This window comes from Aythya marila, assembly GCF_965140915.1.
Source record: "Aythya marila genome assembly, chromosome: 4".
NCBI lineage: Eukaryota > Metazoa > Chordata > Aves > Anseriformes > Anatidae > Aythya > Aythya marila.
Genome location: NC_139045.1, coordinates 28,048,180 through 28,066,196, shown reverse-complemented (window position 1 = coordinate 28,066,196; position 18,017 = coordinate 28,048,180). Strand labels below are relative to the sequence as shown.

Sequence of the window (18,017 nt, the reverse complement as noted above, 5' to 3'; positions counted from 1 at the left end):
AAGTTTTCTGTTGCAGGACAAAGATCTCCAAATGTTATCAACTGTGACGTCAGTACTACCAGTAAGGAACTGTGGACTGCTTCCAGGGAAGGAAACTGTTTATGTGTGTCCTTTATATACAAAAAACAGAATAACCAAAATCAATGAACATGTAGAAGCCAAATTCTGAGCAAAGAAGGCATCTCAAAAGAAAAGTCAGCAAGCTTACCAATACTTCTCTGTATGTAAGGGGTATTAATCATCTGTTGAAGTCAACAATTTCTTGAAAACTAAGTCATATATGGCACCAAAACAAGTTAAAACACTGCTTCTTTCAGGGATGCAGTTTATCCCCTCATCTCTCAGCTAATACTTAAAATACATCATATTTGGTTCCCCAACTGTTCCTTATTTTCCATACTGCAACAGGGAACAACAACAACAAAAATAAAATAAATAAACACAGAGAAACAAGAAACATGCTTGCAAAAAGCAGGTATCTGTCAGGTACATTTACTACTACATCTAGAAATAAGCTACTTGGTTTTTGGGTTGGGGAGGGATGTCTGGTATTGTCAGAGGGTTTTTTGTCTCACACAATGCATGTTCGACCTATACAGAGTAGAAGAAATTCCAACCTTAAACATATTATTAGAAAATTGCACAGATTTTCTGCATATTTTGTCCTATTCATTAATATAATATGAACCTACAGTATCTTCTTAACTGGAACAACGGGATATGTGATACTTACTGATGGCACACCCTTGTATGTTTATGAATCAAAGAATGTTCATGCCTTTCAAATGATAATAAAGAGTAAGTTACAGAGCTCATGCCTACATCTGCTATGAATAACACATGCATACTAGAAAAGCAGGCTTTATCATGGTATTTTGTTGTTTTTAAGCAGAGATAGGAATCTTATTAAAGCTACTTTTTCATTCAACCTATTATAAAGAAACTGCTACTTGACAGCTTATAAGGAGCAACACCTGTCAGCCCTAGTGGACTGCATGCATATAAATCAAAATGTTAAAACTGCCCCCCCCAACGCAGTTTGTAGCTTCCTCTGTTTTTTTCCATTATGCTCCTCTTTCCTACTATGCTGAGATGTTCTCCCAGGAGATTGCTTCAGTATGCTAAGGCACGCTGCAAGCATGTGTACCATGTAAAGCTACAGCACACTGCATCCTGCTGAGCAGCCAAAAACTGGCCACAAAAGGCAGACTCGTCCTACCGTATCAAACTGAAACCTTCCTCTTACCTCGACTTCCTTGCTCTTCTCTTTGTTTCTGCCCATTGAACTTCTCCCATTGCTGGCAGTCTCCCGCGCTGGAACTACAGAAATCTGTTGGAGGGGCATTTCTACAGTGCTGCAGGTTGCCAATACCTGATTGGATGCCTTATATCTTCACTCCCCCTGAGAAGCCCACCTGTATAATTGTTCATATCCTTGCTTTGCCAAGCTCAGCTCTAAATAAAAAGGGGAAAATATTATTTGAGAAACTGTGCAGCATACACCAGGGTCTTCCATCAAAAAAAAAAAAAAAAAAAAAAAAAAAAAAAAAAAAGTAAAGCAAAGCAAACTGAAAACACAAATGAGAAACAGGGAGCAAAGAAGTAAGGCATCATAATCCAGAGTTTCACATTCTCAGAGTGATGAGTTGCTGCAAGTCGTAACTCCTCTGCTGTGTCCCTGGAGCACCCCTTTCCCCCCTAGCCCTCGAGAGCATTGTGGGAGACAATTCAATTTCTGTGTTACCTAATAACTGTCATGGAAACCAAGGAAACCTGGGTCTCGCAGGCCCTTATTAGCGATCGCTTCCCTTTAATGGCACAGACTCCCACATTTGCAGCGGCTGCCACTTCTGCTTTTGTTTCCCATCCGATTCCAAGGGAGTCCACTAAGCACCCAGAGACACCGCATCATGCTGACTAGGTAAAGCAGCATAAGGCTGAAAAGCTTAGTGTCCTATTTTGGAGCCCAAATCTCCTCCTTTAAAAGCACGGATAGCTTGCTGTGTCCTTCATGCCTCTACAGTAATCTGCTTAGGTCAAAGGATCTGCCTGGAAGTGAAGAGCAGCGGTGAGCGAATGAGGTGTAAAAATGAAGACAAGACTGGGAGCGATTGCAAATGTGCCTTCCCGAGGCTGACAGTAAGAAGTTAACCCTTTGCTGTGCTCTCCTTCTCCTGAGACATCCCCAGTAGCAGCTCAGCAGGGGACGTCAAAGGCAGGCACACATGTCTTTACAGTAGTCACACGCCCTGCACAAGTTAGTTACGTGAGCTTTCCCTACCCAGCAGCTTCTGGTCTCTCACTTGTAAAAAGGAAAATGCACAGAAAATCTCTCACCCCCTCCCCTGCTCCCAAATGCAAGACAATAGGAGAATATTCAAGGTGCTTCATTACCAAAATAGGTACGAAGAAAAAAAACTTATGCCATTACACCTCTTAAAAATATTTACTAGTCTTCATAAATATTAAGAATGCATGCAAAACAGATTTTGATTTAGAATAAGAAATATTTAGATCAGAAATAACACTGTATAAATAATACAGGAATGAAAACGGGGAGAAAAAAAAAAAAAAAAAAAAAAAAAAAAACAGAGCAAACACCAACAATGCCTTAATATGTTGTCAATTTAAAAAGAATTTTAAAAAGTATTACCCTGGCCTTGGAATAAACCATCTTTATTTCTATTGCACTGTATGTATAATACAGTTGTATTTTGAGTTCTATCAAGAAATGATTGCATTGCCTATAGCCTGGATTTTCCTCCAAAACAACATGGGGAGGATTTATCACACTGTTGATTCACCACCCCACTATTTTAGTTACTATTTCTCAGTTCAAGTCAACAGAGCTTACAAAAGACAAAGTTGAGAGAAGTCGGGAGCTGATTTACTCTGCCATCCCAGTTCTACATCAGCAGTTTAAGTTAAGGTATGTTAACGCACTCTAGCACAAGGGTTTATCAAAGGCATTAACAAAGCACCGTAACCTGTAGGAGAGTTTACAGAGGCTGCAAGATGTGTGCTTGTACTTCTGCACATCACACATATACCTGTACTAATAAAATCAACTTACAAAGAACAAAATGAAGTCTATTGCCATTTACACTGTTCCTTTACAGATTTTTAGTTATATTTTACATGTTTGTTCCATCCTTACTCTCTGATATTCCCAAGTTAGTTTGAATGTATGTTTACACTGCTTTTAATGTACACAGGAAGATCTTTCTGAATTTTAAATATAAATGAAGGAAAAAAGGCAAGCTCCTGCTTATGAAAACAGGTGCAATATAATGACATATTTTGACAGTATTCAAAGACAAGAAATGTCATATACCAGACTGGTAAAGTTTAACTGTTAACCTTACACTGTAATGTAAAGGAAATTCTGTTAGCTTAACAGAAAGTTTTAAAGCTACAGATAAACTCTTTTCTTTCCTGTGAGGAAAGAATCCCTAAATCTGGCCCTGCTTTACCATGCTAATCACCTACCTCTTTGATAAAAGCATTGGTAAATAACTAGTTGTTTTGAATATTAAAATGACCTTTCTGGTAGTGTCTTTTCCATGTTCTTTTTTTTTTTTTTTTTTTTTTTTTTTTTTTTTAAGTCAACCTCCCTTTTGATACTGTGGCAATAATTCTGTCAGAGATTTCTAGGTTAACCAGTAATCTCTTTAATCCTATGTGTGTCTTTCTGAATTAGCCAAAATAAAAACCTTATAGGGTGTGATGTGCCTAGTTCTTTTTAAAATGACTGAATCTTGTGGCCCCTTCCCCCCTTCCTCCCCCCCCCCCCCCCATGAATTTATCAATCCCATTAACAACTACAAAACAAAAAATCTGATCGAGAGTAAGGGATAAACATTACCATTAAGCAAGTCCATGTTTGCATTCTGCTTAACCGATTTACTAGTTACATTTCTTTCCCATGCCAAGATTTCAGATTAGCATGACATTGCCCACACTGTACATACGCTGAATAATTTACTTCCCACCCAGAAGACTCCCAGCCAGAGTGCTAAACCAAGCCCAAAACAACCAAGCTGCCAAACACTGTGTGTAGAAACGTGGAGAGCACCACTGCTTCAAAATTAAGCAGGCTGTTGGAGGCTACAGGACATACCCAAAAGCATACCATAGAAGTCAGTGGCAGAGGTGGGGCTGGGATCATTTTTCTGTCCCACACTCCTGTGTTCCCTCTCTTTTTTCAGGTACGATATATAGAATTAGAAAATGTAAAGCTTTTGCATCTAATGTTAATATACCTATCATCTCCTAACAGCAGTGCTGTATCAGAATACATCATGGAGAAGAAACAAACCAATTAATTTCAACTCACAATGTATTTTTAGAGTCCCAAAGTGCTTCCTAACAGTTAGAGGATGACTTGCAGCCTTCTGTGTTACCCTCAGTCACTTCCTACCCCATCTCAGAGCATGGCCACCTAGAGCCGAGCACAGCCCTGCTACAAAAGAGTGAGCAGAGGATAAAAAGGTGCAAGCCTGAAGGCAGATGGAAAATGTAAACCGTGTGTCAGATCCCGGGTCTTGCCTCCCTTGCTCTACAGGACTGTACCGCACCTGAATTCTACTCCCTCAGATCCTTTTAAGTTATGAATTACCTATAAAGTAAGATCTTATGAAGTAATTTTATATCAATGCATTCTATAGATAGATTTTATATCTATAGATTTTAGTGGGGTTTTTTGTTTGTTTGTTTTTTAATCCTATTAAGTGATTTTATCTCTATATCTTCTATAAAGTGATATATATATTATATTGAAATGTTTTTTATATATATATATATATATATATATATATATATAACATATATATATATATGTTATATATAGAGAAGTACATATTATGTACCACTTGGAAAACATGTTAACCTGCTCCCATTCCCCCCGGTGGTCAGCGTGGGTGCTCTGTCCAAGCGGTATTACTTTCAGCAGACACTCAGCCCAGCAGGCCAGAGCCGCAGTGCTGTGCCTCACCCGAAGCACTGCATAATGGTGGCCTGGGCAAGGCCTTGAAGGGTGCCAGTAACAGAGGAGGACTGGTGATCTGGAGCAGGTGAAGGTGATGTGTCAGAGAAGACAGCTAGGTTTTGGATGAGCTGTTAGTAACTGATCTAAATTACACAAAAAGCAATCCACGCTCAAGAGCTCCCAAAGCAAGTAACCCCCCCCCCCCCCCCCCCCCAAGAAGTACCCCCCTTTTCACCTACAGTTTAAAACACTACTAATCGCAATTCGGAGAAGACCAAGGACCCCACCCAGCTTTCAGTCACCCATATTCATTCACACAAGCCCACTGCAGTGAAGTGAAACTGACCAGCTATAGTTTATGGTGCAGCCCCCTGCATAAAAAACACTATCAGCAACAGGTAATTCATATTTACTCATATTTATTCATAAAATCATCTTTAGATGTACTGTAGCCATCAATCTTCTATATGGTCTTTAAGCCAAAAGCTATGATGAATTTTGAAAAAATAAGTTATTATAGACATTAAGTGCTTAGATGTTGGTAGGGTTGACTCTGCATTTGTCAAAAAGAAACATTGGCTATGATGTACAATATAAGAAAAGGTACAGACTTACAGCCTATTGATCTGACATCTAGGAATGTGTTTCACTGTCTTCAGAAATAGTGCAGAAAAGCTATACACCCTGCATATACTGCACTCCCTCTGCTCCTTACACACGCTATTGAACTGGTAAGATCATACACCCTCATAAATATTTCCACACCTATTACCATGTTTCCTATACACTCCAAGCATCTCACCTGACCTCTACTCTATCCCTCCAGTGTCCTCAAGGGTAACTTTAATATACATTGCCTTCGCAACTATACTACCATCACTTTATTACTGAGAAACTTAAAAAGAATAAGTGTAACTCAACCACCTCACCTGATCTCATGGCAACTTTATTTAAGAAGACAACAAAATAGAGTGGTTTTATCAAAAGAGGCTGGACTAGATGATGTTCCATTACTGTACTTCGATGCACAGTGCTCCTAGATGTACTGCTGTATGAAGTACAAAGCCATCTGTAAACCAAAATTTCTGAAAAGGAACCACTCCATTTCCCTCCGATATTAACAAGTGCATCAAAGCAACTGAGTATCTCACCTCTGACCTGCAGAGATGACAAAATTACAAAAGGGTCAAGCACATAACTACAGACAATTAATAATAAAAAGGGTATCATGAGGAGGCACATTTAGGAAGAATTTATAGATAGGTCCTAAAGAAAAAAATCCTGCCTACAGTTTTAAATGAAATTTGATGTCAGCCTATAAAAAGTGTAGCAGCACACAGCTATAAATTAAGATTACATACCAAGTATGTATTCATGTACCTGTATTTATTAACACGCACATACACAAATATATATAAATATCCCCAATAACACCCTTTAAACACAATTTGTTCTTTTCTTCAGAAATTTCATAATAAAGCAATCTCCACATATACAAACAGTATAAAATTTACAATGTTATACTAGGAAAGAAGAATCAGAAAATGAGACCACTCACTCACAAATAATTGGGATGGTTTTATTTCCCTTAAAATAGGGGTTACTCTCTTATATTAAGTTTTGAGACAAACACAAAGCTCACCTACATTAGCAAATTTTATGCAGGCTACATTTTGTTCCTTTCAGCCACATTTACATCGTAGGTACAGAGAAGCAAGTGTGATCATCACAGCAGCTGTGGAAGTGGATACCTATACTAGATAATGATCAACTGGGATGAAGTTCTGTCACTAACTAACAAAAGTTTCTGTCACCTAAATTAAAAATGCAGGTAGCAGTTATCTATAGCAGACCAAACAAGATTGATGAAAACCAATCCCTTGGGCTTCACAGCATCCTCAAGTTATGTGACACCAGAACCAAATGAAATTTTTAGATAAATGAAAAATTCCCTTAGATCTTCTCCCATCCCTCACAGTTCAAAAGAAAGAAAGTAAAAGTTAAAACCTACTGCACTGCAAAGTTAATCCTAGAATTAGGACAAATAGGAAAGATATCTTTAGGCAAATACAATTGAGGAGTGTAATTATTTTAAAATGTCCAAATATTTCAAAGCAATATGCACTGGATTACAGATTTTTTTTCCTCTGAATGGGAAAACCTGTTCTCTGCTATCTGGACCAGTATATCTTAAATGTTCTGCACCATGTGCTGGCATCCAACAGAGGAACCTCAGGAGTAGAAGCACTTTAAGCAGAATTCTGGTGCAAGCAAAGTCTCTTAAAAAGCAAAATTTAAAAAGTTGTTTAAATGAGGTGAATAGAATTCATTTTCTTTGCCAGTTAGAACATCAAATGGCTGTGAGATGTCATATCAGAAGTCACTATGTAGAATTGACATATATAGATTTGAATATAGCCATCATGTTATCAGATCCTTAGGATATTTTTTTTTTTTGGTCGCCTTTCCCTTTGCCCACCTTTAGGTTCATTACTGAATGAAATGCTGAGAAGTAACATTTGACATATTATGAATAAAAGTGCATTACAAGTATTAAAGAAGTAATCAATTAAAATTTTAAATAAATAAATGGCTTGGGATATTTTTTCTATCTTGCTACTCATGGGAGATTGCACATTTCTTCACATCATTTCACTAGCAGCATCACTAAGCACAGGTCTTTTTCCTCTGTAAAGAAACTGAAAAAGAAGTCAGTGCAAACAATGGAAGCAAAATTTTAAATGCAAATTAAAAAATAAAACCTAATAGCTGAAAAGAGAGTGCATTATTAAAATGTGCCTGTTGCATCAAATAAACCTGCCAACTGTCATGGAAAAATATATCTGATGTTAGATTTCCAGCAATGAAACAAGAGCCACTGTAACAACACAGTTTTCTGTAGATTAGTTTAAGAACAGGAATACAAATGCATTCACAAAATTTGTGTAAGAAATTGGTTGAGTGTTGGTAACAAAGAGACAGCAACTGCCCCATGGCTTTCATAAAGATTTAAGCTATTGCACGATTTTGGTCCTGCAGTTTTTTGTCTTTGTCTGTTTTTGTTTTTAAGAGGTGCAAAAATTCATTATTTCTATTTTATTTTGGTAATTGAGACCAGGAATGGTTTGGATTATATTCAAGACTAGTCTACAGGAAATGTCTATATTATCATATAGACTTATTTCCTGTAGACTAGTCTTGAATGCAGTAAGCAGTAACTGCAGAGAGAGGCAGTAAACAGTGAAATTAAGGACTAAAGCTGCATTGAGAGTCACTACTGCCTTTGTCACCTACCATTGCTATGCTATAGGCAGACACCTTCAAATGACATTCACTTCAAATAACAGATCTTCAGCACATCAGCCTCCCTCAAGTCACAGACTACTACAGGTACTGCCTGCCAAATGTTCTTGCTCCTAAGCACAGCAAATACACAGTTCCAAACATGGGTGTCAAGAGGAGCAGCCTGAGACTGTCCCATCTCCTCTGCTTTGCTTATTAGTGAACGACTCATTATGGATGCTTGCCTTTAATTTCTATTAGTCGAGGCTCCCGTCTGCAAATACACACATCTTTTACATTTTTTTTCTGTAAATATGCTGAGTGTTTTGGAAAACAATGTAAAACTTCAGACAACACAGTACAGAAACACCATTCAACAAATCTCCAGGCCCCAACCCAGAAAGGTTTGCAGCTAATATCAGTATATCATGAATAAGTAATAAATGCAATATGCATATAAATGGTAAGATTTCTTGAAAGATTGTACAAAAACACAGCAGCCATAAGTTTTTTGGATGCTCCTTTTTCCAAAATGCTCTGTAAAAATACTGTAACAAAACAAAGTGTCAAAAATTTAAACACTGCTGTCCACATACTACTTCGGATCACACATGAGTCTAGGTGTCCAGCAAATGCCTACCAAGTTATTGGGTTATGCTTACAACAGAAAAAAAAAAAAAAAAAAAAAAAAAAAAAAAAAAAAAAAAAAGTACTAAAGATAGAGGATAAACATACACGTTGCCACCTACAAAATTATTTTCCATTCTTTATTAGGTCATTTATTAATGACATATGTGTAAAAAGGTGTTTTAACTCAGCTCTCTACAGAAAGTGGTTAACAATCTTTATGACAAACATCAAAACTCAGCAAGCAGTGGAATCCATCTGCTTAGTCTTGGGTTAAATGCTGCAAACCTGAATCCAGCAATCTTAAAGAGTAATGGTGTTACTCAACAAGATTGGACTTAAGTTCCTGGCCAAGATTCAAAGCTGTCTGCTGACATAGAGGCACTATACATAAGACCTTGAAAGTCTTCTAGACATGAGCATCAGGAACAAAATGAAGTTCAGTAGTGCAGGGAACAAGGTCATGGCTCACACAGAACAGCAAAAGGAAGGCTGGTAGCAGCCATTAGTACAGATGGATAAGAAGGACCTGTGTATTTCTTAGTCAAAGGATGACTACAAAATGCTAATTACCATCAGCTGCAAAAGCATACACATGGTGCCAGCATGCACCAAGCGGGCTATTTCCAATTCTTAGTTTGGAACAAGTTACACCGATAATTACCTCAAACATTAGTCTTTTCACTTCTCCCACAGCTGACCGCCAGCATAAAGGATATGCTGAATTCAGACAGCAGGAAACTTCTCTAAAAAAAACCTGCACAACAGGAAGTTATTTGCTAGCCCACCTGCTGCTGGTACTGGCTACATATAATTAAACAGTATGACCAAGGGTGGCTTTTTGGTGGTGGTGTTTTTGTCTGTTTGCTTTATGCACATTCAGGTGCACAGTATATTTGAGAATACAACATGAATCGTGCACTCTATCATCATCTGAAAAAGAATAAAGACACATGCACAATTTGTGATTGAAAATTAAACCTCACAACCAGGTCCATCTGTGTGAATATCAGAAGTTTACTTTCAGATAACATCTTTCATGTTTGCTGAGCATTAGCTGCTTTGTGAACCTCAGGTGCTGGAATGCTCAAGGGACTCGCAAAAATACAAGATGCTGATTAAAAATTCACATGAATATTCATTCAAAACACTTTTTATAATGTATTTTATCAACTTCCTACAGGTGCCTATTGCTTATTATACTGCATTTTTTCCTTTATTTCATACCTCTGCCTTGAAAACTTAAGACACCACCATCTCCCTCCTATTTGCATTTACAGTGACCTCTTCCTCCTCCCCTCCTTCAGAAATGCTTGGCTAGAGTTTTATCTCTGGTTAAATACTCACATTCCAAGAACTACCATTTCTCTGTTGTTTACGTATATAAATATACATTCTATTCCATAACCAGCTTTTACTGAAAATAGTTCAATAACAGAAACCTTCTATACTGAGGAAGTTTTTAGTCTTATGTCCAGTCTGCATGTTGTTTGGCTTTGAACTTTCTCCTACTGCTTCAAGAGGGAGGATGTTTCATTGCCGAGATGATAAAGATGCTGTTAAATTAGAACAGCAAGGAATTTGAAAAGATCTGTGGAGATTTACATTACAGAGCTGGCAAATTCCCTTTCAACTCAGTGGTTTTGACCCACAAAATTTTGTAGCCTCATAATTTTAAGACCATACGGAAGTGAGATGTATTATGCTTCCCTTAATGCTATGAAACAGATTAAATGAATTTTAATACTGAGATTCATTTTACCTTAAATTGTGATTCAGGCATAGGATTAAATCATTTTGAAAACACAGACTTCACATTATTGAAAAACTGTGTTTAATAATGAAATATTTCACAAATTTAAGACTAAAATCTGAGCCATTGTAAGTGGGTACCAATCCTAAATTATTGCCACCTACTGTGCAATTTCTACTTAGAAGGAAGTAAATTCAGTTTTATTTGCTTACCTTGTTACCCAGTATCTGTTTACTTCTTTTGCTAACAAATTGAAACTGCTGTGAATTTAAATGCTGGTGTTTCATTATGTAAGAAAATTATTGATGTTTTTCAATTAAAAAGTAAGCCCACAAGGAACTGATGCCTGACTGATACACGGGGTCAGCAGCCTTGTTTGCCTGAGTAAACAGATATGTAAGTAAAGCAAAGAGAAGAACTTTAATGTAAATGAGCCACCAGAGGGAGCTCATCCAGCCTTCTGAGTATAATAGACTATATTGACTTTGGCAAAAAGTTAATTAAACATTTTTTCTAAGGGTTGCTGACTGAGTTCAAAACAAAGCACATTCCCTGGCTGAAACTCTACATGCCTGAGAAGTCTAATGTAATCAGAAGACGTTGCTTCTTTAACAAACATGGAATACATTTCTGATTTAATAAAGATAATTAAGTTTAGAAACACATGCTACAGTGTTCTTCTACACATGCAAACATACACTAGCCTTTTCTTCCCCGTCCCTCTTTGGAATTTTCTTTATCTGGAAAAGATAAAGTATTTTAAAAGACAACTCAAAAAACATGACATTTAGTTTCACCTAACAGACGTATACCAAAATCTGAGCCACATAACCAATTAAAGGGTATTTATTTCTGATCAAATTTAATTTATTATTATGATGCTTACAAAATTCTGTAATTAGTTGTTACCCTTGGATGGACGTTACCAGATTACATTTGAGTTGTCTATCACAATAAGAGTTGTTTCGTTTCAAATTTTAGAGGACTCAGATTCAGAAAATGCATTCCTCAAGCTTCTCTTCCACGGGTCTGATGGTCACTAAGAAACCTACTAACATTATTCAAAGAGATGTACTAAAGTAAGAGGCAGTCAGTTTTTTACACTGTGCTCATTGATCAAGTAACCAAGAGTTTCACCTGTTACTATCCCATGAAATCAGGGGTATAGTAGCGGTAATTTGGGTGTGCGGAGGAAGACAGAGGACAACAAAATCACTTCCTCAAGAAAAAGCACCTTTCAACATACACAGTCGGACAAATCCCTGCAACTCTCTCTAGATATTTCTGCATATTATATACATTAACTATACATAATTATCTCCAATTAGCATAACTCTATCACAGACTTAAATCACATATTTGTTTGCATACCCATTATCAGCTTCCTAAAAGAATAATTAAATTTCTCTTGCAATGTTTATCTGATGTCTATCTGGATGCTTTGCTTTCAAAGATGAGATTAAAATTAATGTGCTATTACATTTATTTGTTCCTTCAAGATTCAATGAAAAACTGAACACTCCTCAATACCACATGAAAGTAACTTTTTATTGTGAACTCCTTTGCAATGTGAGGATACTACAAAAATCACCAATACTTAAGCACTGTGATAAAAGCCAACCTGAGAAGACCTGTTCTTTAAGTTTCAGTAGGCACTTCAGAGTGGCAAGCTTCCCTGTCCAGCTGTTTTACCTTTGGCGAGCATGATTTTTCATCGTTTGCCCATATAATCAACAACAAGCAGGACACAAGTTACAGCTGCTGTCCAATATATATTATGAAGTCATCCTTCCCAAGAATATTTTTGGACTAAACAAGCATAGCATTTTACTGAAAAACTGCATTTTTAAGACAGTCAAAAGAGATCAATACAAATATTAATTTTTTAAAAATGGTCAGATTTTTTCTCCTGCTTAAAAACAGCCACTGAAATTCATTCTAAGGATTGTACTGAAGTAAGATTTACCAGCCTGCCCCCTCTCCCTTATGCTATAAGATAGCCACTTTCTTCACATCACATTCATCTTGGTATTTTGTACTGTACTTACCATATTAGTAATTACCACATAAATTTTTACAGCAGAACAATTCTAAGACTCACTTGGAATTTAGGGTGTAAAATAAAGTTTTATAAAAGTCTGTAAAGCCTCTGGTCAGGAAATAATCAGTAAATAGAAAAAGATAGCAGAAGATGAAATTCTTACAACTGTTTTCTGTTCATGGACATTTTGTGCTCACTACAACATAAATCTGTCCCTGCTCAGAAGCCCGTGTAAGAAGACAGGTTCCCTTACAGAAGCTTGAATTTCACGGCTCCTCAAAATGCAGCAGCAGAGTGACCTCCACACACCAGCAACGACTCTTGCACTATCTATACTCTGCAAAAGAATAGCCCCCCCGACCCCTTCACCTCTCAGCTTCATGAAAATAAGATTGTTTTCCAATAGCTCACCATCATCGTACCAGGGCTAAGCAGCCACCTGGAAACCTGACAAAAATGAGGCACACTGCATCAACACACTGCAGAGAGCATTAGCTTATTTTGTTGTAGGACTGTCAAGTACCTTACTCAACTGTGCATGCTCAAAACTAGGGAAATCCAACATCACTGAAATGAATAAAGGCCATGGAAAATATCACTATTAGACTATACTGTGTCAGTTTAATAGGCATCAAATGAGAAACATGCTAATAACTGCGGTGTAAAAGATAAGGACTTGCAAACAATAAAACATATAAAAGAGTATTTCTGAATTCTGCATGTAAAAGCTCTTCCTCTTTGAGTAAAACTTATTTAGTGCATAAAAATGGGATTAGCCTTAGGGTTTCCTCAAGATTCAAAATAAGTTAAAAGCCTTGCACCCACTGTATTTTGAAGACATTTTGGCACCAGATTCCCTGGAAAACCCACTGTGATGGCATTTGAAAACTGTAGCCTTTTTACTTAGTAATGGATTGAATCAATCCTTGGAAGGTTTCCTCCTTGACTGAGTTTTCTTCAAATAGAATTAAGTTAAATGTTGGTCTTGCCATAAAAAAGGCACATTAGATATCAAACATGATTCATGATAGCAATGAACCAGTTCAGTCAAAAAAAGAAAAAAACAGAAATCTAAGGAAGTGATTTTGAAATGGAAACCAAACTTTTCTTAAGGTCATCAAAAACTCAATTTTTCAACCAAACATTGGGGGTGGGGGTACTGTTATTAAATTCCTTCAGGAAAGGCTGCATGTGTAACATTTCCATGTTTCCCAGAAGGATGAGTCTCAAAGCACCTTGAACTAATCCTGTACTTTAAAATAGTCACAAGTAATTATGCACATCCTGTTCTGATTATCACTTTTTCTAGTATCATTCATTGATAAACTTAATAGATTATTAAAATAACCTAAAGAATCATCCCCTCCACGCCCCCCCCCCCAAAAAAAAAAAAAAAAAAAAAGAGGGGAAAAGATCAATTTCTTTAATAGCTTTTAGAATTTTATCCTAGTTATCTCACCTCCTCCAATAACCCTCAGCTGTCTATCAAGGTATTTTATAGTCTAAATCTCATCCAACTGGCTTTTTCCAGCATAACCAGTAACCTTGAATCAAGTTAAATGAAAAAGCATAGCTCTCTTATCCCACAGAAATTCTCATCTCAGACAGAAAGCACAGTTAAAAAAGGTACTAAGGAAACCTGAAGTGACACAACAGACAATAAGACCTATAATAACAACACAGTTACATGCATTTACCAAAAATACTAGAAACCTGATGTCTACAAGACACAATGAAATGAATGAAGCCGCTCTGTTCTCCACTATTACCCAGCTAGGAACGAAATCCTTTTCACAGCCTGGAGACATTGCTATCCTAACTACTTAAAAAAGCAGAGCCACAAGATTGTGGAACCTCAGGCTCAGCTATTAGTGGCACCTAAAGCACAGCTATTAGTGGCACTGGGTCAAGACTTTCATTACATTCATGACGCAAAGATAAATTTTTCCCTTTCTGCTGCGGGCTGTGAAGTCCACCCCTGGATGCAACTAATTGCAGGTACAAATCTGTTTTTAGATCAAGTTCCACAGGCACCTTACAGCTGCAATTCTGGGAACCATTTGCTTCAGAGAAGTGCTGAAATCCCCCGCTGTCCCCTAAGCATGAGTTCCTGGGGGTAAATGAGCAACAAAAAGCTGAGAAGGTTTCTTCTTTGAATTACACAGCCCAGTTTACTCAACAAACTTGCTAACTGGAGATGACACACATCTAAATGTCTGGTTCCATAAGCTGCCTGTTCAATTATGGTTGTGATTTCTTCATTTAACCAACATTCACTATTTTTTTGCAGTGAACTACCGCTCCATTACAAGTTTCCTTGCAAGCTGCTTTTTAAGAAACATTCTTTCTACTGGGACACAAGGGATAAATGGAGGGAGGAAATAAGCTAGTATGTTACAAAAAAAACCAACAAACACCACAACTGTACAACCTATTTTCAACCCATGTGTGTTTTGTACATTTAGACAGGACACACTCCCCCAGGAAAAGACTATTTCTTTATATGCATGTCATACTTAGCAAATTAGAAACCTGCTCTTATTAAAATTAGACCTTTTAGGCAAAATTAACATAAACATACTTTTTTTTTTTTTTCTTTTAATGACAAAGGGAGAATAAATTCACTGACTTGAAAGGACCTTTATAGCCCCTTCCACCTCCCACTTCTTGCAATAATAACAATGCTCAACTTCTGTCTGCAAATACCAGTTATTTCTACCATTCAGAGACCACAATTAATTGTGGGTGTTGGGGTATTTTTATTGCCACAACCAAGGCAGCCCATAGCTATGAATCACATTAAAGTAAACAGACTACGAGTATTATAGATACAACCTAATAGGATCAAATCAAAGCTTTGCATAATCAACAGAAGGGAGACTATGGAGGATTAATGGGCAAAAATTATGCTAAAAACCCAAGTGAAACAGAAAGCCTGTCATGTATTTCTCTCTCCATTTTTTGAGGAAACTGTCACTGTTTTACAGAGACAGCTGTCACAAGGTCATAAATATTCACTGGGAACACTCCCAACCCATTAGGCTCACTTACACAGTCAGAATCTACAAAACTTCCAGCTGTAGAAATAGAGATGAGAAGGACAGGCCATTTAATTGGGGGAGATGAATGAAGAGCAAAGAAGGAGTCAAGTAATGAATGATACAGAGGAAAAGTAGATGAACTCTGTCAGGATGGAAACCAGGAAAGGAAGGGCCTATTAAATGAAACTTTAAGGACAAAAAATCAGAAACTGTAAAAGGATGGAATTCTCTTAAAGCACAACATCACAGCCAAGAATTCAGTGGCAGGTTGTAGGTCAGGACACCGTGACATTATGAATCAGCAGACAACTAGACGTTTTGTTGGGAGAAGCGTTTCTAGGATACGCTGGCAAAATCCAAATTTAGGTCTTAGATAAGACTAGGGAGAGCTTATAAAATAATAATTTTTAATTATTACTGGTTGTGAATACATTTCTCTGGTTGGTTTCACATTTGCCTGCTTCAAAGTTTTTACACGGCATTGTTCCAATTTATAATAATACATTACTACAGCTGTACTGAAATGTATATCTCAAGTATGACAAAACTATTACTCGTAGTGACACTATTAAAGCACATCTCTGAAAGCTGCTTTATGTGGACTATTAAAAAAATGAAAATTAGAGAAATATTCCAGAGGAAAAAAAGAAAAGAATGACTTAATTCCTTTTAATCAGTTTCTCCCATTATAATTCTGTTTCTGCGTAAGTCTTCTCTGTTTTGGATATTCAGCTCCTTATCAAGAGAGACCATTTCTAGCTGGTTTGCAGGACTAACTCTACAGATCCCCCCCGTAACCTGCTTGACCAAGACTACCTGATTTTTGCTCAAGGCATTTCTCATCTGCCCCCTCCCCTCATCCCCCAAGATGTCACTTTTTTTTTTTTTTTTCATTTTCATTCTGCAATTCTGTCTTCTGTTTTAAAAAACACAACAAACTTTAATAATATTAAGGAATTGTGACTCTAGGAAACTTCTATCCTAATTTAATCCTCTACCACAAATACCAACAGTGGTAGAACCATCATTTCTCCTCTTTATTTTATTAATCTTTTCAAAAGCTGTCATGCAGCAATGCAACCATGACTTCACATTTGGCATTGATACAAGAAATCAGGAAGGGTATAGGGATTTTTCTTCCCTTAGCTCACCAAAAATAAAGAGTATGAGTCCAGGGCTCCTCTGCCTGGGAGTTGTGGTAGGGTCTGTTTGTAGCAGATGACAACAAGTCACCAGTCTAGTCCCTAACTAACCACAAAGCCCACTGGTGCTAGAACACAGACTGGCATCTCTGGCAGCTTCCCCCTCCAAGTTCAGCTCCTTGGTTGCATTTGTACATTTGCAGGACCTGGCAAGCCCTGGGACTGCAGCACCAACAGCTGTGCTACGCTAGGAATGGGAAGTGGCGATCTTGCACAAAACCTTGTTTTAAAGGTCTTCTACACACCTCTGCATAATATGTATATATGTGTGTACATATGTATATATATATATATACACACACACACACATATTATGTACACTGCTGGGCTAGTCATAAAAAAAAAAAAAAAAAAAACAACAAGCTGTTGTAACAGTTAATGTTCATAGTGAACAGAAAGCTGCGGACAGCAGTGCAGACCAGATTACATACTTTTAGACTTCTTACAGTGATTGATCACAAAATAAAAAGGAAACATTGTTATTGACACTGTCCTCTCATCAGTTTGACGGGCATTTCAGATTTATTTTTTAGTTAGTTTGCTGCTTAAATAACCCTTCTGGTTATAGTCATGGTCGCTTTGAAACTATTACAAAGCAAGACCTGTATAAAAAAGTCTATATTAGAGTACGAGGAGCACAAAAACCAAGCAGAATCTAAAAGTTCAGGCAACCTATCAGGGATTACTGCATAGTTGAAAAGCAGTGCCCTTACAATGCGTGCACACACAGACACAAGATTAAAAAAGGCTTCCAGCCACATAGACCTGACGTGCATCAAGAACTAGTTATTTGTGAAGCAAAAGCACCTCTCAACATTACAACTCTATTTTCTATCTATTAAATTCTTATGACTCATGCAGTGTAGCTTTATTCTGAACAGACTACAACAACAAACTGCAATCAAAACAGTCACAGAATTATGAATTTGCCTCTCCCACTGATGTTTAAGCCAAAAAATCATACTTTTTTTTTTTCAGGAAACTACAGAAGTGGCAGCAAAAATGGAGACTCTTTAGACCATTCTCGCATGAATCAGCCCATAACAACTGTGGTGGCTTCGGTCCATTACATTGACAAAATGTT

The 18,017-nt window shown here is 37.2% G+C and overlaps 1 protein-coding gene across 1 annotated transcript in view; it reads right to left on the bottom strand.

Moving 5' to 3' along the window:
• MARCHF1 (membrane associated ring-CH-type finger 1) overlaps window positions 1–1,508 on the bottom strand; it is a gene marked incomplete at its 5' end in the record, with an annotated part of 134,657 nt that extends 133,149 nt beyond the window's left edge. Inside the window, one exon of the mRNA XM_082760238.1 lies at window positions 1,247–1,508. Within this exon, the coding sequence (XP_082616364.1) occupies window positions 1,247–1,345 (99 nt within the window). The remainder of the gene's footprint in view (window positions 1–1,246) is intronic.
• Between the last annotated feature and the right edge of the window lie 16,509 nt (window positions 1,509–18,017).